Here is a 25,026-nt window from a genome sequence, read left to right as displayed (position 1 = left end):
TGAGGACTGGGAAGACAATCACCGATGGGAAGTGAAGACAGAAACAACACACAAGGAACAGAGACTACAAAATAAAACAGGAAACAGAAACAGTGTGAAAACATGAAAACACTTCGAACATAAACCGGAGTTCTACTAGAATAAACTGAAACCACTTTTACACTTTATAAGACAAGGTATAAAGTGCCCGATCGTTACAACCTTGGATTAGAGTCCTGCCCTGAAGACGTGTTCATGTTCATAGTAATCGCACCAGTCACTGGCAATGCAAGTAATAGCTGCTTATTAACATCTTGCTTAATTTTACTCAGATAACTCTGAAGACCTTGAGGATGGGCTATTGAAAGTTCCTGACTTTTCGTCTGGGTGGTTCTGAAAGTGTTGGTAATTTTCACACGTGCTGTAGACAAAGAGACTCTCGACCCCAAATCCTCAGATATGGTCATATCGCCAACAACTAACATTACTACTACTACTTTTGTATGTTCTCCTCGTAAGTTCAACAGATGAACCTCTGGAGATGAAGCTTCAGTCTGAGGCTTTTGATTCTTCAAGAAACTTTGTTGTTATGTCGATGCATTATTTGCTCCTTGTCCATCATGAAATAATCAGACGTGTTCTTAGGTTTTCTGTGTGTCTACAAGCTTTACTCAGAAGTTGTACAAGTGTACGTATGCAGCTGGACGTGCTTGTGTTTCTTGAAGACTTGTCATCTCTCATCCAAGAGGCTTCTGTAGTTCTGATGAAGAAGCCTACGTACACTTGTAAAACTTCTGAAGATACCATAACCTGGATGATGGAGAATCTTCACAGACATATATACAAACTATACCAAAAAAAAACGAAATAAATAATAACAAAAATCCCTCAGGGGAAATAAAAAAGACTAATTTACACAACCCAACTAATCCAGCCACCTCCTGATCCAGGCAACCAACACTTATACGACATCTTAAAGGGATAGTTCACCCAAAAATGAAAAGTCACTCATTGTGTTCTCGAAACATCATCATTTGCACCATGCTTTTAAATATCCGGAATCGTAAATGTCCTCTGATATCCTCCTCTGGAGCCGTGTGCGCACATGGATAACAGAAGACATTTAGCCTGGACACATTTAGTTAATGCTCTGTTTCAAGTCGAAATAGAATGCCGGGGCTTACGGACACTTGGATAACACCACAGGAGCTTTGTTGAGGCTGTTTATGTTTTTTTTAATGTATCTTTTTTGTGGTCACCATTTACTTCAATTGTATTTGGAAGTCCAGAAGTGTTTTGTGGACTCAGACCCTTCACCCACCCCTCCATCGGCGTTGTGGTGAGTAGATAATGAGTAAGTCTACATGTTTGGGTGAACTATCCCTTTAACGTTGTTTTGTTATCTTTTGGACATTTGGATCTATGTTTCAGGATTAATGAATGGATTATATATACTACTAATAATGAACCACTGTGGTATGAGGATAACCTGACCCACCAGGGGCTGCTCCCATCTCCTTGAGCCTCATAGAGTTGGAGAATGAAAGGAAAGCATTGAGAATACAAGTTGTAAACACACATATATATTCATACCTATTGTCTAAAAGCAACGACACACATACAGCACATTACTCTGCACTTTCTCTTCCATCGCAGTGCAGACAGCGATGCTCTCTCCTCCCGTGGCAGTGGGGTACCTCCCCCCTCGTCGCCCTCCTGTCAGGCGGGCAGCGGGCACACCTCTCCTCCTCCTCCTGGTCCTCCTCCTCTTCCTCCTCTTCCTCCCGTGGTCCTCCAGCGTCTCGTACCTTCTTGCCGCTCCTCTCAGCCTCGTTGTCTGCCGGTGAACTCTCACCCCAGCTGCTCGGGAAATGTCACACAGGCAGAGGCCCGTGTTGCAGTAGGGGGGCGTAATGGGAGAGGGCAAAAAACAACAACATCTTTTTCCACTGCGTCCTTTTACGCGCCCTGTGTCGGGGAGATGCCACATCCAGCTGCCGCCGGCACCTCCAGCTCCAGCAGCAGCAGCCACCGCCGCTGAGCGCAGCCTCCTCGGTGCTTATCTCGCATTAGGGCTAATATAGATATACAGAAAAAAGACCCGTGCCAGACATGTGAGTAGCAACCCGTCGCCGTCCGCCTCCACTCGCACGTTCATGCTGTGGGTCCATGCTACTGTGGCGTGGACAGATGCTCGTTGGACCGTGTGCTTGTGCATGTAAGTGTCGTGGTGGTGCTACTGGTGCTGCTGCTGCTGCTGGTGGTGGTGGTGGTAGCACCGCTGCAGCACCGGGCTCTCTGCACATCGGAGGGCGGAAGGTGAAGCCTCGCCGTCGGCTTGTTTTGGGGGCTGCGTGTCGGCTGAGCTCCATGGAGCCAGAGTGTCTGTGTTTCTCTGCTGGAGGGAAACACACACATCCACTGTGACAAGATGCGTGTGTGTGTATGCGTGTGCGTGTGTGTGTTTGCTGTAGCTTAGCTCCTAGCCTACTCGCATCGATTCAAGGTAGCTGCGTGTGTGTGTGTGTGTACGTGAGAGAGGCTGACTAAGTGTGTGTTGAGTGGCATCTCCAGTCAGATGTGGAGGCCCAGGTTTGAGCCCATATGGTAATGCAGAGGTGTGTGTTCGTGTGTAGGTGTGTGTAGGTGTGTGTGTGTGTAAGCTCCTTGTCAGCCTGACACGCAAACACACACGCACACACACACACACACACCCACGCACTGAGGACTCAGGAGTGATATTGTGTGTTGAGCTTCACAGGTTTGACTTCTCAGATTGTTACGTGTATTTGATGGAAAAGTCCAATTTGACTGCTTCACATTGACTTTTTGCTTTCCTGTAACTCAGTGTAGTTTCCTCACAAGTACAAGTACATTATTCTTATAGTAAGTACATTAACTCAAGTTCTCACTCTGGATACAATCGGGCTTACGGGTGCAATTATGTGTTTATTTCCTTCATCATTAAACCTGCTGATTATTTCCTCACTGATCCTAATATGTCTATATCCTGTGGGAAATAGTCAAACTGAGCAGTCCCAGATTACATTGGTCAATGTTGTTTTACTCAAAGAGGTTCAGTTTACTATTTAACATTTACCACAGTTTACCATTCAACTTTCAAATGAGTTGCACATAAATGTTCCGTCTGATTGTCAACGTTAATATAACATTGTGCTTGATGTGGTATTACAATTGTTCATTCACCGCCCCACAGTGAATGAAAGAATGTAAATGATTAGTGAAAAAAACTATTATAAAACTATTTTAATAATAATATAGGTGAATAAAGCAGATTTGAGTGTGTATTGAGCCAAGCTCTTGTATGGTTAGTACCGCTGCTGATACGGATACAGGGTATGTCATGTCATTATTACCAACTCTCAGCCTGCTTATTAAGGTATTTACTGTGGGTTTATATTAGTCATTGTTTGAACATATTTCTAACATGATACGGTTTCAGGGGGAAGAACGTCGTGCTTCTCTCGAAGATGTCAGTCCATCAAACTAAGTGGCTTGTGATGCCGATGTCCAGTAGAAGATCCTGGGATTGAGACGTGCATCCCTTCACACTGATGGCCTGGACTGAGTAAGAAGTTCAAATCATCTTGATCATCATGGGTTCAAATTAGAGTCAATAAAATGTATGAACTTTTAAGTGATGCTCACAAATAATTCTAAAGACTGTACATGTCCGGAAAAGATCTGTATTTGTGATTATCATCATCCAATTGGATTCATGAGAAGAAACAGGGTCAAAATTCATTCCTGTGACTTCAGTGTCACAGACACTTTGGGAAATTTAAGCGCTGAGTTTCAGTCGCAGTTTTTGTTTTGTCTCTGTTCACAGATGTTCACAAAAGTGCTTATTTTCCGGTGTATTTGTGTAACATCGCCTCTCTACAAACTCCCATGTAGCTTTGTTTTGAAGGTTCACTAAGGCTAAATCAAGCTAAAAACTCGTGACTTTACAAGCTCTAAATCTTATTGACCTTAAATTGAGCTCGTAATGTTTGGTTTCGATCTGTTTATGTTGCATAAATACATGGACGTTGTTAGGAGAAGTTGTTAGTAGAGTGTGTGATGATGTTTGCTTCCTCCGTGACAGGTTTCAGCTGGCCTGCTGAAGCTATGGGGAGCTGTTGGAGTTGTCTGTACAGAGACCCCATCCGAGACAACCATCTCACCAAATTCAAGGTCAATAATACTAAACCTTTCTTATACGGTTGGTATTATGAAGGCCCCATGTGTACCGCCTTATTCCATATTGTTGGGCTGTAATATCCTAAAAATTCTGCGCTTTTAGTTCCTTCTCTTCATGTTTTTCTGATTTGTAGGTCACCAATGTGGATGATGAGGGCAACGAGCTGGGCTCTGGCATCATGGAGCTCACACAGACCGAGCTCATTCTTCACACACGCAAGAGAGACGCCATCCGGTGGCCGTATCTCTGCCTGCGACGCTACGGCTACGACTCCAACCTGTTCTCCTTTGAGAGTGGTCGCCGCTGTCAGACTGGGCAGGGTCGGTACAAACGCTCTGCTTCTCTTGTTCTGCTACAGAGCCATAGAGTCATGATGCTCGCAGGTTCTCTTATTTATGTGTGTTTCATCATTTACTAATCATGTGATGGCCCTGAAAATAAATAAGAAATCACAGCAACAAACCACAAAACACCCCGACAGTGCCTCCACCCAATCAGCAATGAGACTTGTCAATTGCTAGCCTGACGTTGTCATACTCATAATTCTAGTCAGAATATGAGTCTGATACCGCTCCATTGGGCTGTGATTATGGGGCGTGTTTAAACCGAACCAGGAAAAAAAATGCCTATTTGTTCAATTGGATAGACCTACAACCAATCAGAGCAACGTAGTATGTGACGCATAGTTGTTGGCAACAGAACTCAACTGCCCGCACGCTGGAAGAAGTAGAAGAAGAAGATCAGTAAAAACGATTTTTGCCGGTGTTGTAAAAATAATTTAAGGATACATGGATAACTTACCAACACGATCAGCATTTTTGAGCGAAACAGTAAAGGTGAATGCAAGTACGAACAAGTTCGCCGTTTAGGATTACAACTCCACAACACATTAAACAAAACAAATTGTATCGCATTTGTCGGTCCTATAACTAATAACACTGTGGGAACGCGACATTCCCGTGTTTAAAAAATGGACAGACGATGAATCAGACCAGGCTGGAGAAGCGTGTTCATCTGAAGCATCAGAGAAAAGAGACCAGGGGCCCAAGCGCTCTTTGGTGACGTGGCTGATTACGTTACTGTTGATCATCTGTCCATCATCGTATAAAGCCCGCCCTGACAATTTGATTGGTCCGAACAGCTTCTGTTCGGGCATAGTTTCTCCCCAACGGAGCGATGCCAGACCGAACGTCCCGACCGCAAATGTTGTGGGCGGGGCTAAGTTCGTCTGGCATCCAGGCTAGTCAATTGCAGATACCTACCTTAAATATTCCAACTAAGTGCACTGTAGTATAGAGTTTCTTATTAGGCTTATTTTCAGGAGACCTATTTGCTGTTTGTTTTATCTTTCTTAGTGAAAGACAACTAATCTATAATCTTGTTAAAGTAGCATTCAAACAAAAAGCCTAGCCTGTCAGTATTTGTGTCTTGTGGCTTTGACTTGTAGCACCAACTTGCTCATGAACCTTTAACATCCTAAAGCTAAAAGAGCATCGTGCCGATTTAATCAGCCTCTGCACACATGTGTCACTCACCCTCTTCTTAAGACTCTTTATGTGTTTCTATTGTGTCATCAGTGGCTGATTGAACCATAACAATGTTTTTATTTGTTTCCCCTTTACTTTAGGAATCTTTGCCTTCAAGTGTTCCCGGGCCGAGGAGATCTTCAACTTGCTCCAGGAGCTGATGCAATGTAACAGCATCAACGTGGTGGAAGAGTCGATGATGATGAGTCGCAGCGGTCACACGCCGGAGATGGAGATGGCCCGCACGCCACAGACTCCCAACAGTGAGTCACACGGCCACGCAAACACAAATAGCATGTCAGGCCGCAGCGGCAGACTCCCACTTCATACAGCTGTTTAGTGTTGTGTGACTGCTGTTGTCATCAAATGTGTCTTTTTATATCACTACCGCGACAAAATTATCATGTAAAAATATTGTCTGTCGTGGTCCTGCTGTCTAGATACATCCTGCTCGAATCTTTCTAAAACATTAGATGTTTACGATCAATGTTTTTATATGTATAAAATGATGACTGTGGAATCAGAATCAGTGTGAAATAGGTCAGTCAAAGTCATAATGATTATTACCTGAATTCTTTTGCACGAAACGCTCTACTGCAGTGAGAAGAGAACTTTATGGTATTTAGTAAAATAATATAAAAAGTTTTTGGTGCAAAGGTTAGCTAATGACTGAATGATACCTGTTACTTGACATTTGACAACTCTGATGAAAGCAAGATGGCTGATCACGTTTAGGGAATAAAACATGGTGCATTCTTTAATTTTGCTAGACACAGGGAGAGCTATTGAATCTATTGAGCCAAATCAAAATAATTTCGACAGTACTTGAAACAATAAAGAAAAAAGTTCTAAACTGAATACTAAATAAGTAAATATGGCTGGAAGACAAGGTATAGAACATTTTTCTTCCTTACTCATTTTTTTAAAACATAGAATCACAAATCTGTTGTTTGATGCTGTTCAATTCTCTGGGTTTGGCATGTTTCCATGTGTTGGTCTCACTGAATCAATACTCCACCTAACCACAAAATCTATCCATTCACCCATAATTCTTTATCTGGAGTTTTACATGGTCACACTTATCTGTGTTTGCAGCTCCAGCATTCCCTGTGCAGGCTTTCCCCAATGGATACCCTGGTTATCCAATCAGAGGCGACTCCTCCCAACCCTCTCTTGCTGATGATCATGGACATAGTCTCATGGGTTTGGACGACCAGGTAAGATTCATGCACTCATGGCTCACAGCATCTGTGCTTTGTTCACATTTTCACCCAGTTTGTATTTTCCCCCCAACAGACCCACACCTATGTAAACACTGTTAGCATGGAGGGGGATCTCTCCATGCGTCACTGTGTGCACTCCCTACCTGAGGTGCGGCCCGGCCCTTTCAATGAAACAACACGGGGAGCAATGCCCATCGGGGGACAAGGAAACCCGCAGCCCAACCTGCGGTGCTGTCCCCTGGAGGAGCGCAAAGATCCTCAGGTGTTTTTACAGCCGTCCTCACAGGAGGTCAAATTCATGCTGGGCCCCACTCCAGCACAGCGCCATCTGCTGGAGAGAGAGAGGGAGAGAGAGCGGGACAGGCATGGGCACAATCCTCACAACCTTCAGCCAGTAGAGGGTGCAACAGGCTCAGAGACAGAGGGAGACGAGCCCACGATGCACCTGTGCAACTCTCACTCCTATCACCATTTCCATCACCATGCGCACCGCCACCCGGGGCACAAGCACCCCGACAGCTGCCAGGGCGGTGAGCTCACCTACGAGAACATCAACGGCCTGAGGAGCGGCCGGAAGCAGCGGCTGAGCCCCAGCAGCGTGTCGCAGTCTGTGGGTTCCAGCAGCAGCAGCAGCACCGGGGACAGTCACTCCCACTCCCTCCTGCACCCACACCCTCACGGCCCGTCGTCTCTTCCCCCGCAGGGCTACGCCTGTGAGAGGGGCATGGGTGGGGGACACCGTCGGACAGCTTTGCTGAACTACGAGAACCTGCCCTCTCTGCCCCCTGTGTGGGAGTACAGCGCGCTGCAGCGTGATGACGAGCAGGAGGAGGATGATGACGAGCAGGATGATGAGGAGTACGAGGAGGAAGAAGAGGACTTTGATGAGTATGAGTTCTCCGAAGGCCCTGGGACACCCAACGGGTACCACCAGGATGGTCGCATCCACAGAGACGCCCTGCAGAACTATGTCAACACAGAGCAGGTCCAGCCGCCCCGGCTCCAACATGCCTGTCCCCCGCATCCTCGGCCATGTCAGACGGACAGAGGGGGAGGAATATTTAGCTTTGATTTCGGCAGACGATCAAGGTCAGGGGTCGGAGGCTGTGAGCACGGCCACATGCCTCCATCACGGCAGCTGAATTACATCCAGGTGGACCTAGAGGAACAACCTCCCTGCCAAGCCCTCGGCGGCGGGGTTGCCCAGCCCCAGCCACAGCACCAGCGCCTGCCACCCATAAAATGTGGCGCACAGGCACCCCGGCGCAGCGAATGCTACGCAGTCATTGACCTAAAGAAGACCGCTGCCATGTCCAACCTGCAGAAAGCTCTGCCCAGGGATGACGGGACTTCCAGAAAGACTCGCCACAACAGCACAGACCTGCCTCTGTGAACAGTGTTCGAACTGAAGAGGAGCGATGAAGACAGATGATGGCTTATCCTCATCTTAGCACACGGGACCCGTCACTGTCATCCATCCATTCAACTGTCGGGCTGACTAATACAAATACAGGTACCTAATTAGAAACCTACTGAAAACGCTCTGTGCATATAAGAGGAAATGAGAAATCTTTGAGGAGAATTTGCCATTTTAATCCTTATTTATCAGACATGGGCAGTGAAGCTCTGTTGGGAAATCTGCAGTTGTTACTGCAAATAATGTTTGCTGGATATATGGATGTGTATACATGAGCATAAAATCATACATACCGAGGAAAATCATACATTTATGATTTTATGCTTAGCTATGACTTGGAGCACTGACCTCCATTCTCAGTTGAAGTATTCATTGCCATGCTGTATTACCAAATCTTCAGAAACCCATCTTCACTCACAAATATTGTCTTATGAATAAGTATCACCACACCCAATGTTTAAATTGTTTTGAGTCAGAAACGTGACTCTTTACAGAAAGCTCAGATAAGTCTGTATTTTGGAGATTTTTAAAGTTTGGCCAAGATACTGGACAATGTTCATACCTCATCGCAAGCACCTAAGTCTAATGTTGTGGCTGATAGAAGTTCTTTGTTACGATATGCCTGTAGAGCATTTTGCACACAATCCTATGGAATTGTATTTTATCATATTTTAGGAATAGTTATGTCCAAATCCAGTTGAAAAAGTGGAATAAAATAAACATAACCGCAGGAGAATTAGACTTTAAACTGAACAACGGTAAACGTAGCACACACACACACACACACACAGTTCCAACAAGCTTTCGCTCCCTCCTTATCCATATGCAGCAAAATGAAAAAAGTAGCATATCATCTTTTGATCACGACTCCTGCATATCATCCCTGACCTGCGGAAGGTCCACAGCGGTTTTACGCTTGTCACGTTGCACTTTCGACCCCGGGAGCCACTGAAACGTGCTTTGTCACGATACACACGCTCTCCACTTGAGCCACAGGTCCGACCATCTCCCCTTTTTTTTTTTAACAAAAGCAGGAGGCCAAATACTTCATGGACACTCTCAGTCAGTGATGTAGGCCGAGTTTATTCCAATGTTTCTAATGGCGACATCAGTAACCTCAAATAGTGGCATTAAGCTATGACCTCACCTAAAACGTGCTCAATCGGACATTTGTCAGGTGTGAGTGGTCGATTTAACAGATTATTCAAGTATGTTGCAAAGTAATGCTGTGGAGATTTTTGTGAGAATATTAATCAACCTTCATAGTCAGATATTTATTTATTTATTTCATTCTTAATTTATTCTTTTTTTTTTACTAATTTAGTTTTCCATATGATGACTAGCGTTTTGTAAACCAGTTGGTAATACGGAGACCAAAGTTTCACCTCAAATTATCACTGGAAACTGGTATGTTACTTTTATGACTGTGCGTAATTATATTTTTTAAAAGAAACAGAGAGACTGTATTTATATTTTAAGTGCCAAAACTTAATTGCAAACTGTACAATGAATAAAATCTAACGTGCCATTAGGATTTATAGGACAGACGGGCAAAAAGTGAAAAAGCAGTACATACCTGAATCCAAGTTTTTAAGGATGACAGAAATTTAAAATAAGAAAAAACTGCACATTCCACCTCATCCGCATCGACAGCCATTTCAGAGCGAGTGACGAGGACGGTAATCTTGTAGTCTGATAATCACAGTTCGGCTGGTTTTATGCTGCTACATGTAAATACGAACAGTAGCCCATGTAGGTACTTGTACAGGTACTTGTCGAAATGACGCGATGTCAGATCTTTTACCATGTTGTTAATAGAAGTAGCATTGTTGTGTTCTTCTGAGAATTTTTTTTTTTTTCCCCCTGAGCGGTAGAAAATGTAATGTGCCATGATTTCAGAGAATGTTTCATTTCGGGTTGTTTTCCTGACACACTGGCTGTCTGCTCTCGGAGAGGTAAGGGAAGCACAGGCCCACTGACGCTGTCATCTTTGTGTTGAGCGCTCACATCAGGTTGACATGTTCAGCCGACAGACGAAGGCCAAAATGTTCTAGATTTATACACGTGTGCAGGCCTTCAAATGCAGATGTGTTGTGGCTCTTAGCTGAAGCTGATCGTTTTATCTTTAACAGAGAGTTCAGATATGAGATACGAAATACAAATTCTTGACTTCTGATAAGGACAGTCATTTTGGCTTCTGTGTGACTTGAGTTTAAGTAAGGATTAACTGCAAAGCGATGATTGGCTTTTAAATTCATTGTTGTCAGTATTCGTCACATTAAGATTTTCCAGCCCTACCCAAATACCTGTGGGCTCTAACTTAGGTGTGTACTCTTAACGCATACCTGTTACTCATTGTAAATCATTTCCTCCATAATCTTCAGCAGATATTAAAGTAGTGACGACACCACCCATTTCCTATGTCTTGACTAGAGCACAGTCTATAAATCAATTTGGTTCATTAACGGTTAAATAAATCACCGATACTAGCAGAACTCCTACTTTCAAAAAGCTGGTATCAGCAAATATTTGCCATCTTTTATTGTTGATTCGATAATTGTATTAATATGTCAAATGTGAAGTGACTCCATCCAACAATAACAAAAAAACTATTTACAATCAGGTAAATTTGCACAAATTTGCACTTATTTGGTGAATTGATTTGGTTATTGACTCGATATTGATTTAGATGACAGCAGTCATTTGATATGCTGAGTTTTTCATAGATTTCCAACACGGAAGCCTTAAATGTCCTCAAATCAGAAGTTGACAGTTTGTATTTTTGCTCGAACGTCATACGCTGATGTGAGATTACTACAAAATGTCTTCTCGAAAAAGGCCAAAAGTCTTGGCTCGTCCCAGGACTGACATTTGACTGTACTTGTAGAGATATTGTCATGGACTAGGAGGGATGTTTACATTTTTGCAATAATAGTTGAATTATTGTTTTGTTGATTTTAAATCAGACCAACGTGTAAAGTGTGAACTCTAAATAGTCTATAGAGCTGTGGGCTTAATGTGTTTAATCGCCTGTTCTTCTGTGAATCCGCAGTCTAATCGTTATTATTATTTTTCAGGTTCAATGTTTTCTTTTCAAGTTTCATAGTGCGGTTTTAGCTATGAAAGTTTAAAAAAAAAATGAAAAAGACGCCTGTTTTGATTGTCAGACTCTGTGTTTGCTTAGACTCACATTAACAGTGCCATACAGCAGTAAAACCTTTGCCAGTACTTCAATTCAATTTTATTGTATTAAACTTTCAAACCAGTGTTGCTTTTTCACAAAGGAATCAGTGAGTGGTGCATCTAATTTCTCAGATTATAGTGTCATGTGTTTTTATGGCATTTAAAAAGAAAAAAATGTGAAAAAAAAAAATGTCCATGTTGAAACTAAAATAATTTTTTTCAATTATTTTATAACGCAGTAACCTCACCACCACCCAAACAGTGAATACAGCATCATTACCACTCACCCCTCCCGTGTTGACTGATTAATAATGAATAGATATGTTAAATAGTCTTTTTTTTTTCAGGCACCAAAACCACTCCCGTGATCTCACCGCACTTTGAGTTAAAATAAAGTTTTAATTCAAAGTGGGGGCATTTCCAAGCCTCATAACTAACGGTGACTGGCTCCATTTCAATGCCTTTCATTTTTGTTTATACTCGGGGTACGATGATCGCAAGTGTAAACTTGTTTGCTTGGGCAAGGAGCCAAGTCAAGATAACAACTCCTGTAATCAACATCGCGAACTGGATTTATTGAATGGGTTGTTTAACAAAAGGGCTTGCTCTGTTTATTCTTCAAACCTGGGCACGTACCGTAAAAGTCTATTTGTGGAAAATGTTCACTGTGCCTTTCATAATCAAGCTGGAAAACATTTTCACTGCTGTTTATGAGGGCGGTCTGATGTTTAAAAAAAGAAAGAAAGAAAGAAGTCCCCTTTTGTTGTTGAAAGGGGATTCAATCAAAGTGGTTTCACATTTCAGGTTGGATTTGAAAAGAGATCTTGATGATTCTGCACCAAACCGTAGTTTAAAAGTGTCTGTTAAAGGGATATTTTTAGGGAATTACACTTTTATGCTCTTAAACTTTGAGTTAGATGAGAATATTGATATGAATCATGTCTTTATGAAGATGCAACCAGATGCCTGTTATCGTAAACCCAGGAAACAGTAGAAACACTTCAGAAATACGGCCTCTGTTAGCCTTATAGCTGAACGTTTAAAAATATATTCGGCTCCTTGAAAGCTCACTCGTCGAAACCTTAGACCGTGTTTGTTTAGTACATATAGAAAAACCTGTTGGACAGTGATTGCCAGGTAACCAGCAGAAGACTCAGTCAGTAATTGCTCCAGCTTTGATGGCGGGGAATTTGTATATTCAAATTGTGGGATTTGCTGTTTGCCCCTTTTTTTTTTTCCGGTTTTAAATTGACCTCGGATTGGCTGCAGCTTCACATTTAGCCTCCAGACATGAGTTGTTATCTTTCCTTCTTGCTCTCTCAAGAACGCAATGAATACATTTCCCAAATTCTGGAACTAGTCCTTTTTAAATGAAGTTAATTCTAATTACGATGAAAGGAAAGTGAATTTAACATTAATAATCTGCTCGGTGGTTTAGGTTGGAGACAAATTTGACGTGATTTAAAAAGTTGTCGAATCATGACGCGTATGTTGTGTAGCATAATGATGTTAATTCTGAGTAAAGACGACAGTGTGTTTGTCATTTTGATGCCATGATCTCTCATCAGCTGCCATTTCTCCTCATTGTGCTAAAGAATGTGGAAATAAACCTCCTTTCAGAGATTTCTGTTTTTTTTTCTGTTTGCTTTTCCAATTTATCACTAAGTGGATAAGACGAGACAAGAACACACGCGTGTCAAATGTCAAATATAAACCAAGGGCAGAAAGAAAGGCTGCTTGCACCAGAGTGTTTCACATCATCTCCATCAGTGGTTTTCATCATCATCTCTTCTTTGATGGTTTTGGTACCTCCCATCACCTCCCACCAGACAGTCATAATCTATGTGTCATATTGTAAAACCTCAGCTTCCTGTCCACGCTATACGAGATAGATCTGTTAAAATAATGAAAGTATCAGAAAACTGTAATATCTCTTATTATTATTATTATTATTATTGTGTAACTTACTTTTATTTATTATTTCGAAATCTGCTTTGTTTTTGTCTGGTTCGAAAGTGTACCAGGGGGTGATGTATTTGTACGGGTCCGAGCTGTACATCTTTGTGACAGATTTGAGTGTTTACATATTGGTTACAAACTTTGGGACTTTGATATCGACATATGAAGCGAAAGAGTTTCAAATACGCTCAAGCACGACAAAACCCGGGACCTAGGAGGAACTGCAGGACTCATGAGGTGAGCCTCGCCGGAGTCACTCCTGCTGTTGACTCTTACCTGTGTCATGTGAATGCACAGCTGAAGGTTTAACCACACTGAATATTTTTGCTGAAAAAGGGAATACTTCTTTATGTTTCCGTCTCGTTTTGAAAAACAAAAAAAGAACTTTGTTGTATGTTTCTGTGTCCATCTTTCAAAACGAGAGAGGGTCTCATCCTGCCGCCATTAAGAGGTGTGTTATCGGACCTCCTCTTCATCCCAAAAACTAAGTGAGCCTGACATTTGGTGAATTTTACCCTGAATTTGATCAATTATAGAGTGTGGATTTGTGCAAAATGTAAAAGTAAATGTAATTCTAATATTAAAATGAAGCTATGAAAATATCTTACTGCGCACTAAACAGTGTCTATTTTTTTCCCGTTAACGTTTTTACTGTTTAAAAAGAATCAATAAATGCATTCGAGCATAACAAAGTTTTCTTTCCCTCCAGGATCATCTGTGCCTCTTCAGTTCAGAACATGTTCCGTTTTATGGCATGACAGTTTACGAGATGTTTTTTTTTTAAAGGTTGTTCCTGGAATATTTTTATAAAAACGTGCCAGAACAGGCTGCTCTACGATCTGATCAATAAAACATTTTTTTGGAAAAAAAAATAGGTCCTTTTTTAAAAAGAGAAAGGAAAGAGTCAGGTCAGCACGGTGAACGCCAAAGCTTTTTTCGGCCATTGATGATTAAACTTGATAACTCCTGGAGGTGAAATGTTTTTTTATCTTTTTGCTTATTTTCAAAAAGTGAAAGTTTGAAGACGGACGTGAAACTGGCCTGTTTTTAAATGTGTGTGTAACAATACTCCCTGCCTTCATCCATCCCCCAACCCAACGGCTGAGAAAACCTGCTCTGTGAGGAATGTCTTTGCTCTGTTGACAGAAGTCAGTTTAACTGTGTGGACTCCATTCAAATTTAAACAGCCTTCTAGTTGAGGACGTGTACATCTGTCTGTAGCTCAGCCCCCTGCCCAGGATCAATTATCATTACCTATTATCCACGTGGACATGATTATTACTGCAATTACTTTTTATTCAGCACTTGTTTTTGCAGCTGGATATTTGACTTCTTTTGAGCATGTACCTGTGCCCGTGTGTGAATAATTTGAATAACTTACATGTAAAGTGAGCATGGTCCTTCTTAGCTATGGACAAATTTACAGCAAACTGTAAATAGACGCTGACTTGTCTTGTTTTCCAGTCTGTCTTGTTTTATTTTTTGGACTCATTGTATGAAAAGAGGTGCCTCACAAATAAAGAAGAGCTTTTATTGTTTGTACTGTACCTGGTGTCACTAATGTTAAGTGTGGGTAAGTAAGTAAGGGTTTCGACCAAAGCAATAACAAAAAAAAAAACTTCAATACTCTCCTCTGTTGTAACAGAACACAGGAACAGGAACAATGCCTGTACATGTCGTCATGAAACCTGCTCTCTAACTTTGTCATTTGAGTGTTGGATTTCATTCTGCCCACCTGAAACATGATCACCTCAAATTTCCAGTTTCCCAGAAGAATTTTTACGAAAAACACTCCAGCTGCTTCACTGGGTGGAAAAACAGCGGCTTATAGCTTTCTATGTGCACCTGTGTGTGACAGGAAGTATAGTGGAGGGGCTGCAGATTTAAAAGAGAAGAGTCGAGGGCACAAAGATCTGTTTAGGTGACTTCTTTAATAATCCAGTGTGAATGTAAACTGGACTCATCGGTCAGATATCACCGCGTTGATGCCTCCTCTGCCTCCAGCAAGTTGGACAATCATCTGCCCTGTGGTGTGTGATGTAAAATCTCTGCAGTGCAGTGGATGAGTTCAATGTTATTGAACCAATCTACTGAGGATTCACCGTGCGTGCACCATCACGGTGAGGACAAAGCTTCAGGGTGAGATAAATCAGTCTCTAGTTTGTTTAAACTGGTCAAACATCAACGTCCACTTCTGCAGCCAGTCCATTCATACACTCAGCAGCTCTCTGTTTCCTGTGGCGAAGGCTCTGTGAGTAGTGAGGATATTTCCTTTCCTCCAGTTTGTGATGACGTGGAGATGATCATGATGTTGGTGACGAAACTTCTCAAAGGCACGAGCTGCAAATGTGAAGCGAAAGCGTTGGATTTGTTAAGCGTGTTCGTTTATCCTAAATATGAGAAGATGAGCCAAACTCGGTTTGTTCAATCAAGTATTTATTTAGAAAGCAATGAAAGGTAACAACCAGCAAAGCAATGGGCATCCAACAAGTCGCATCAGAACACGAGACCCATCAGAACGCATCAAACAGCCGGCGCCTGTCTATTTTATAACCGTAGATCTTGGTTCTTCCTCCTCGAAAGTGCGCAGGCGTAGCCCCTCCTTCTTGGCTTTGGAATAAGGAAGTGACAAGTCTCAAAATGTTCATCTCTTGACCAGCCTTGACACAGCTGATGGCATGTGGGCCAACGGTGTTGACAATTGGAGAGAAGATTATTGTGTTTTTGCTATATCAAAACAATGTTCTGTTTGTACAGACATTCAAAACAATTTAACCAAAACAACGAAACAGCATTGTGACGCAAACACATTCTAATTTTCAAGATTAAACACTTGGAAGGAAAGGGTTATTATTAATCATTTGCGTGAAGGCCTTATCTGGCTCAAACTACTTCTATCTTTATTCATTTAGACTTGAGGTAGACACAGACTATAAATAAAATATTGAAATCCTAACAGATTCCATTGCCGGAGGATATCTCACATTCCTACAACTCCCAACTCTTGACCCGGGCAGAGCTCACATTTAGTGGTGACGATGACTTGAACCAAACAGCCCTGAGAGACCCTCTGTAGTGGGGATGCATCTGGCAACACAACAACCACACACATGTCTTCACGTCAGAGGGTTGGCTGGTAGAAACCTGCCGTTCTGGCTGGTTCCCACTCACGGGTATTAGCCAAGCTGATCATCTCATGACATTTGCTCTGCAGCGCTATGAAAGGATTCTTTCATCACTGAAGGTGATGTTGTGCTGCTGGATGACAGACTCTTGTGCAGCCATGTTTTTGGTGCTGGTTTCACCAAAAGAGAGAAATTCACTCAATGTAGAAGCAGATTTATCATCGGACTGAGTGATTGTTTTTTTCCACTTTTACATGCACCCACTTCATATGAAATCAACACGAAAGGACATGTTGAATTGTTAGACATAATATAGGACACATTAGTAAAAGAAATGTCAAAAGAAAAAAATTACATTCAGAAAATGTTATACAATCTCATTAAAAAATTGATGAAATATAGGCCTTCATTGGCATGTTTGATTATTAGGGTTTTTGTTTTAAACATTATTTGGTTGTAAATAAATTTATCACATTGAATATTTGTCCTATTTTAATAAAGCACTGAAACAAATTATAATCAAGCTATTTAAGTTGTCAGTAGTACAAACTGAAAACTATTTATGACACAGAGATGAGATCAACTTTATTGGTGCCACTGTGGCTGGCACGTACACAACAATAGACATATACATAGGGCTTGTTATTTTTACGGTGTAGTAACTTCATTGTTGCAGAAGAAGCGACACCGCGTGATGCACCAAGTGCGGTGGCGCTGCCGAGTGTGTGTGTGTTTGTGTGTGTGGGGGGGGGGGGTCAAGTAAGGGCTATAATCAGAGTTTGTCCTTTTAAGCCTTAGGTGCAGGCTAGACTATAGTGAATGAATTTGAAATAAGTGTGGAAAGCACTGGCCACTGTCACAGACTTACTGTTGTTTGAATTGAAAACCTTAACTCTAAATTACAGCACACTTGTTATAACAGAAGCAGTCTACTATACCTTTACAGCCCTAAATGAAATGGGAGATCATATTTGTCTGAATGATTTTATGAAGTGATATTAACTGATGATAAAGCAGCTATGTGCGATAATATAGGAAATTGTGGATGTGATACATTGAAATGCATTGAGATGCATTGCTGTTAGATTACATTACATTTCATTTAGCTGACGCTTTTATCCAAAGCGACTTACTCAACGGGTGCACTCAACCATGAGCATGTGTCTACAGGAACTAGTTGCTGCAGCAATGTTGGTAAAGGGAGAGATGACACACCAAGGTTCCCACCAGGGATCAATCCATGGTCTGGGTGAGAGAGCCTTTCCATGGAAGGAAAAGTACTTTGGTGTTGTCAGGCGTGATTTTCATGAGCTGTTAGTCAGACAGGCAGAGGTTCGTGCTGCTACCTGTGTTTCAGATTGTGGAATGGATATGATGGGTTGTGTGTCATCCGCATAGCTCTGGTAGGAAAAACCATGTGAGTGAATGACCGTATGGAGGACCATACATGACATAAGTAAAAATAAATAAATAAATAAATGTATAAATAAATACAGAAATAAATAAATAAAAAAGGAAATAAATAAATTACTACAGAAATAAATAAATAAATATGTTAATACCAAAAGAAATGTCAAAATAAATGTCTTAAATATATTTGCACATTTATTTATTCCCTGATACATTTCCTTTTCATTTGCAGTGTCCTTATGCTAATGAGAAAGGCGGGCCTAACCGCAGTCTCATGCAGGATTGGTCACAAGAGTGTAATGATCCAGCCCTACGTCTGCCTCTCAATGCTGACTGGTGTCCAGTAGCTGTTTGCAGCGTTGAGCCAGTTCACACTTAAAATGAACTAGTTCAAGTTCAGAGGGTTAGTTAAGGTTATTTTTTATTGGGATGATTTAGCTGTCAGTAGTCCTGACTGTGAGCGTCACGTGTTCTAATGAGCACAAGGAGCGAGCCGAGAGGAGAAGGAGGAAACAGAAACTCCAGCTCGTTACAAACCACCTGCAGCTTCTGCTCTGATCATGAAGCCGTTGATCTCTGAGCAGATGTGACCAGAGAAGCTCTGTGTTTCCACTGTTCCACAGAGTCACTAACTGGCTGTTTCATGGTGAAGAGCTCAAGTCTCAGTCACTGCCCGTGTCTCTGAGCGAGTGTGTGACGGAGCGCAGGGGCTGTGTGTGTGTGTAGCTCAGTTGACCAATCCTGCTCGAGACTGAGGTTAGGCCCGCCTTTCTCATTAGCATAAGGACACTGAAATGTGGAAATAAATAAATAAATGTGGAAATAAGTTTAAGACATTGATTTATTTAATTCTGCATTTATTTCCACATTTATTTATTTATTTCCACATTTATTCCAACTTTTATTTTTCGATTTCAGTGTCCTTATGCTAATGAGAAAGGCGGGCCTAACCTCAGTCGCTCAGAGACACGGGCAGTGACTGAGACTTGAGCTCTTCACCGTGAAACAGCCAGTTAGTGACTTTGTAGAACAGTGGAAACAGTGAAAACACAGAGTTTCTCTGGTCACATCTGCTCAGAGATCAGCAGCTTCATGATCAGAGCAGAAGCTGCAGGTGGTTTGTAACGAGCTGGAGTTTCTGTTTCCTCCTTCTCCTCTCGGCTCGCTCCTTGTGCTCAGTACAACACGAGACGTGACGCTCACAGTCAGGACTACTGACAGCTAAATCATCCCAATAAAAAATAACCTTAACTAACCCTCTGAACTTGAACTAGTTCATTTTAAGTGTGAACTGGCTCAACGCTGCAAACAGCTACTGGACACCAGTCAGCATTGAGAGGCAGTAGGGCTGGATCATTACACTCCTGTGACCAATCCTGCATGAGACTGCGGTTAGGCCCGCCTTTCTCATTAGCATAAGGACACTGCAAATGAAAAGGAAATGTATCAGGGAATAAATAAATGTGCAAATATATTTAAGACATTTATTTTGACATTTCTCTTGGTATTAACATATTTATTTATTTATTTCTGTATTTATTTATTTATTTCCATTTTTATTTATTCATTTATTTATTTATTTCTGTATTTATTTATACATTTATTTATTTTTACTTAAGTCATGTATGGTCCTCCATACAACCGAGCCGAGAAAGTTTGTGTACCTTCGAATCGTTGACTGCTGAACCGAATGGAATCGTGAGGCTAGTGAAGAGTCCTCTTGCCATTCAAGTGAATGACATGGAAGCAAAATAGACCAAAATCTCAAAATTGACCAGTTCATGAAAAAAACTTTTCTGTGGTGTTCTGCCTCAATTTTTCTAATAACTCTTCATTCTACTAGTTTGTTGTTTGCCGATATAACGTTACCTTCCCTCAAATGTTAGAGGAGGGATGTACACTGAAACTAAGTCCTTGTCACCAGTTAATGTGTGTGTGTGTGTGTGTGTGTGTGTGTGTGTGTGTGTGTGTGTGTGTGTTATTCTAAATGTACATATAGTAGCATAGTAGCATGCACATTGTGGCAGCTTCCTTTGTTATTGCCTGCTCTTGTGATAAACCTAGAGAATACTAAAGAACACAATTGTCTCTATTTGAACTGTTTTAACAACTGTGTGAGTGTGAGGGTATTAAAATAAAGTGTTAAGTAACTCAGAGATGTGCTTCTGAATTTAACTTACCCTTTTAAAAAACATTTTTTTATAAGTAATTACGAGAAGTGCCCTTTTCTCACTTGAGCCCCTGTCCCCCAAAATGTCTGTGCACGTCCCTGCACCGTGGTAACTGTAAGTTTCACAGTGAAGAGGGAGGGGTTCGGTTAACGTGGGGATCTTGACCAGACCAGAGAAGGAAGTCAAATGTGCAATCTATGAATAAATGATGAGTCATGTGCTGTTAAAGAAACTGATTAAATATGAAAATGACAAGAAACGCAAAATTAAAAGCTGCACATGTGCATGATACAGAGTAATGAAGCTGTGTTAGAATAATACCGTGCTGTGTAAATGAAGGGGAATAGAACAGGAATCCAGATCCCCATGTGCTGTTATCCACAGCGGATGACTGTCTGCACACTGCTATTGTTGTTGCTGTTGTTTCACCATGATCCATGATCCAAAGCTACAAATTCCCAATTGGCAGAAAACCTGAAGCTTGTTTCCACCCACCCGACGGAGCCCAGGCTGCTCAGCTGATTTGGTTTAGTTGTTAGCAACTGTGCTAATCTCAAGACCCAAGCTATTCCTGTCTCAGTGGAAAAATACAGGAGGGAAGTGGCTTGGCAAATCTTAGACCTTTGTCAGAGCCAAATCGGTTTTTTTTATTTTGTTGTTGTTTTTTTTATACCAGTGAGGCAGCATGGTGCGCAGAGCTGCCCCAAGATAATCAGGACCAAAGTGGAGCCTAAGCTGCTTTTCTCGCTTTGCCCCTGTGCTCTGGCTCTTCCCATGTCATGTTTGTACTGTGAACCCAGCTGAGAGGAATACAGATCACTCCGCTGCTGACAGAACCGACCCTTGGGAGAGGGGGGGCTTTGCAATGGAGGGGTGAGTACCGGTTGTTTCTTTTTTTTTGGGGGGGGGGGGGTGTTTGTTTTTGCCCTGAACTGCAAAATGCATCACTTTAATGGAGGAATGCGCCTTAAATGAACTCGGCACAGAGAGAATTTTCCACTTCCCGCAGCGCCTCATGCCTGAAACGCGCAATCAAATGATTTGAATAGCTTTACCAACATAACCAGTCTTGTGTCGGTGGGTGACGGAGTGTGGAGGAGGCTGACGGGACACTTCAGCTTTGCCTTCATCCTGTTGGGGTCTTATCTCTCTCTCTTTCTCTCTCTCCTATATGAATGAATGTGCCTCTGTGTCTGAATATGTCCAGGGATTTTCTCAAAGGAAATAGCCTGGAGGTGCCCGCTCCAGATAACAGGCTGGCGAAGAAGAATCAGCTGCTGGACCGCGGCCAATGGGCGAACAAGTTGGAGTTCATGCTGGCGGTGGCAGGGACCCTGGTCGGACTGGGAAACCTCTGGAGGTTCCCCTATCTGTGCTACAAGAACGGAGGAGGTGAGCCGGATGTCCACTGCACAAACAGTACACACACATATGCTTTTTATCGTGTGTGTGTGTGTGTGTGTGTGTGTGCGTGTGTGTGCGTGTGTGTGCGTGTGTGGGTGGGGGAGGGAAGGGGGGGGGTGCGTGCGTGCGTGCGCCAAGCCATGTAAACTCATTATGATTGTGATGTGAACAAATGTGGGAAAATAACCTAGAGGCACAAACAGAGCACGACTGTGAATTATTAAAGGGACTTTTCCCTTCCTCGACCAACAACTGGAGGCCAAAATTAAATTAATACAGATGCAATGAAAGAGGCTATTTCTGTGTTTCCACGTTTATTTATAGATGTATATATATTTCAATTTTTTTCTTAAAGTCTATATTAATTTCATTTAAAAATGTATCGATTTATATATTCATTTCTACATGTATTGATTATCTCTACATACATTAATTCATTCATTTCAAAATCCCTCAATTTACTTCTACATGTACTCGGTAATTTATTCATTTCTATATTTATTAATGTATTTCTACATTGTCGTTGTTCTCTTAGGTGCATTTCTTGTTCCATATGTCTTGTTTCTGCTCACCTGTGGTATCCCTATGTTCCTCCTGGAGACGGCCATGGGACAGTACACGTCTCAGGGCTGCATCACCTGCTGGAGGCACTTCTGCCCCTTGTTTGAAGGTCAGTGTTTCCAACAGAAGTGTATGATGCAACCGAGGAGATCAGTGTGTTTGTCGATTATATGCTTGTTTCCAATATAACTCAATATAACATAATATATTATAACAAAAGTCAATGTATTGTTATAAATTATAGGACACAAGTTATGTCAGTCAGTACATGAGTAAGTATGAGTAAGTATGAGTAATCATTGCTCAGAGACACATTGGGCAACTTCTATATTATTTCTGCTTTTTATCACGTAAACTCCAAAGCCAATGCACGAAACTGCACCGGACACAATCCTTTCAGACAGTTCTAAGATTGTCAAGGGAGGATGGACTCAGTACAGAAGAGAAATGACATGTTAATGTAGATATTTATTGCTGTCACTAGACGGGCGTACTGTAATATTAACATGACTTGATTAGACTTTGACTTTATTGGTTGTATTTTTTGATAATGCTCTCGCGTTAAGGCATATATCTAACTTACGATGTATATTTATGAGACAGCAATGACCCTCCTCACCTGAGCGTTAACAGATTTATTGGTTGGTTGACTCGAGAACAAAGAGGAGGCTGTACTTCACTTCTGAATCAGTCCTGACAATCGTGTCTTCTGGCGTTTATCACTCACCTGTGGGAAAATCCACACCATCTATTGTTCATTAGTGAAATTATTAGGACAGCATTTATTTTCCTACAAGGTTTTTTTTTAATTCTAAGATTTGAATTTAAATGTTATACTAAACTAGTTGTGTGCTGATATATTTTTTTGATTTGTGGTTCATGTTACAAATAAATTAGAGATGGTCAGGGCTTTGTTTTTGTTAAACTGTATTTATCGGGGTAAATTTACCACAGATGAAACTGCAGCGGTGGGAATTAAACATTTATCTAAACAGACATTGTAATGATGGAGAAGTTAAAGGGAGCAAGTATCAATGCTTCTGATGACAGCCAACATTCCCTATATTTATCCTGGAAACCCATGAAACAAGGGGAGACTTTCACATATACATCAAACTTATTTTACCTGCTGTAGAACAGACTAAAGTGATTGTGTATTTTGGTGTCAGAACAGTTTATCAACCGTATGTGTGTGCAGTGATTCACATCTTTGGTATTATCTTGTTGAGTATTTGTACTTATTACCTGGAATGAATTTGGCAGCCATGTCTACACCCTGAGGAGCTGTAACCCTGCTCAAACATCGATTTCTTCGAAGCCTGACCCTTTAAATTCTAAATTGTCAACATGTTATTTAAAAGGTCATAAATAGGTGTCCAGCTGATACGCATCTTGAGAGGACAACGGTATCGTTGACAATACACTTTGTTTCAAAGTAAAAGAACAGATGGACCTCTTGGTTATTTTAAGTAGCCCAGCGCACATTTACAGAGCAGTAAAATATGTTGTTTGCCTGTTGGTTGGTTTTGGTCATTTTTCAAATTAAACCACGTAAAATTAATGAAGTGATGCAGACGTCATCTCTCCATCTTCCCTAAAGAGCTTAGAAGTATATATACCATGAAATAGTAGAATCCATTTCCAGCAGTTAAATTATCAACAAGTACTTTTCATTGTTACAACAATGAAACAACAAAATCCTGATTCGTTATCCTTTCATTCCATTAAATCCCATCTTGCTCACCACTAACCACAGATAAGTATTGGTATGCTATTTACTGGTACAGCAGTGGGTAAGATTACGTAATTGCACTTAAAAAAATAGTAGAACATATATTTCACAATAAAACGACGTGTTTTTAATAGCACATGCACAACAATAGACGTCTGTGGCACAGAGATATGTGATTAATCAAGCAATCGTTGCCATATTAACTTATGATCTTTTAATGGAGCACACATTTTAAGGGAACTGCACCAGACCTAATCGTGTCACTCAGAAAAATCAACCTTGGACATGAAGAAGAAACTCTTCACCTTCAGTTTTTGTTTAAACCTTAAAGCTTTGTGCCAACCTGGGAGCAGGCGTGTGTGTCCCGAGGCAGCTCCCACGCCTCAGAACAGCTGGCATCGCTTTGTCGCTAACCGCACATAAATCGTGGCTCTTGGCAATGCCCGCTGCACTCATGATGTGAATTGAGCAGAGACATGAAACAACAAACTATGATGTAATTGAAATGCCAAAACTTCCTCTAAGAACACAGATTTTTATTAATGGTGCCTTTCTTCATCACTAATTCATGTTGTGTCGTCCTGTCTCCTCAGGGATCGGGTACGCTACCCAGGTGGTGATTGCATACGCTGCCGTGTCGTACATCGTCATCCAGGCGTGGGCCTTTTTCTACCTCTTCTCATCTTTCAGTGCCGAAATTCCATGGGCCAGCTGCAGAAACACCTGGAACACAGGTAGACAAGGAGACAGACCAGGAAATGAACCATGTGCATGAAAGACATCCATGTATATGTGTTCCACATCACATATGTCTTTACTTCATGTCTTCATAATAATAGCGACAGAGTAGAATGGCAGGCAGGAGAACGTTAACCTCCGCTAAGGCCCAACAGTCCCTTAAACTCAATAAAGCTGCGCCAAATTTCACACACTCATAGATATCAGTGAATTTCAAAACAAAACTTCCACAACTCAAATTTAATAAACTGATTTTATCTTTTAGGTAATGACTCATTTTTATTCTCTGAAAAATCAATCAAAACGTCAAAAGGCTCTATTTCACAAAGTTAAAGAAAGGGGAAAAACAATTCCAGGATCCGCCCCCTTTTCCAGAGGCTAGACAAAGTTTAAT

General features: G+C 41.6%; 2 protein-coding genes and 1 long non-coding RNA gene across 7 annotated transcripts in view; 2 read left to right on the top strand and 1 right to left on the bottom strand.

The window, feature by feature from the left end:
* Positions 1-1,681: 1,681 nt before the first annotated feature.
* Positions 1,682-21,003, top strand: frs3 (fibroblast growth factor receptor substrate 3). Of its 2 annotated transcripts, XR_008341886.1 has the most exons (8): positions 1,682-2,093; positions 3,443-3,568; positions 4,088-4,176; positions 4,317-4,503; positions 5,811-5,972; positions 6,805-6,926; positions 7,006-8,445; positions 20,874-21,003. XR_008341886.1 is itself a non-coding variant. In XM_053441022.1 (7 exons), exons 3-7 carry the CDS (start codon positions 4,111-4,113, stop codon positions 8,323-8,325), a joined length of 1,857 nt encoding a protein of 618 aa, XP_053296997.1. In that variant the 5' UTR covers positions 1,682-2,093; positions 3,443-3,568; positions 4,088-4,110; the 3' UTR covers positions 8,326-11,636. The 2 variants fall into 2 exon arrangements, 1 of the variants encoding a protein (XP_053296997.1); XM_053441022.1 differs by lacking the exon at positions 20,874-21,003 and having other exon boundaries at positions 7,006-11,636.
* Positions 20,681-25,026, top strand: part of LOC128456730 (sodium- and chloride-dependent GABA transporter 2) — a 19,521-nt gene continuing 15,175 nt past the window's right edge. For 2 of the 4 annotated variants that reach the window (XM_053441041.1, XM_053441058.1), the window contains exons 1-3: positions 21,281-21,589; positions 22,137-22,271; positions 24,488-24,628. In XM_053441041.1, coding sequence (XP_053297016.1) covers positions 21,373-21,589; positions 22,137-22,271; positions 24,488-24,628 — 493 coding nt within the window. In that variant the 5' untranslated portion in view covers positions 21,281-21,372. The other 2 variants (XM_053441048.1, XM_053441067.1) reach the window with 2 other exon arrangements.
* Positions 24,416-25,026, bottom strand: part of LOC128456801 (uncharacterized) — a 1,854-nt gene continuing 1,243 nt past the window's right edge. The window contains exon 3 of the long non-coding RNA XR_008341890.1: positions 24,416-24,617. This is a non-coding gene — a long non-coding RNA (uncharacterized LOC128456801). The remainder of the gene's footprint in view (positions 24,618-25,026) is intronic.

Source organism: Pleuronectes platessa, chromosome 2 (assembly GCF_947347685.1).
Source record: "Pleuronectes platessa chromosome 2, fPlePla1.1, whole genome shotgun sequence".
NCBI lineage: Eukaryota > Metazoa > Chordata > Actinopteri > Pleuronectiformes > Pleuronectidae > Pleuronectes > Pleuronectes platessa.
The sequence above is the reverse complement of the archived record's forward strand: the minus strand, read 5'-3'. Positions and strand labels throughout refer to the sequence as shown.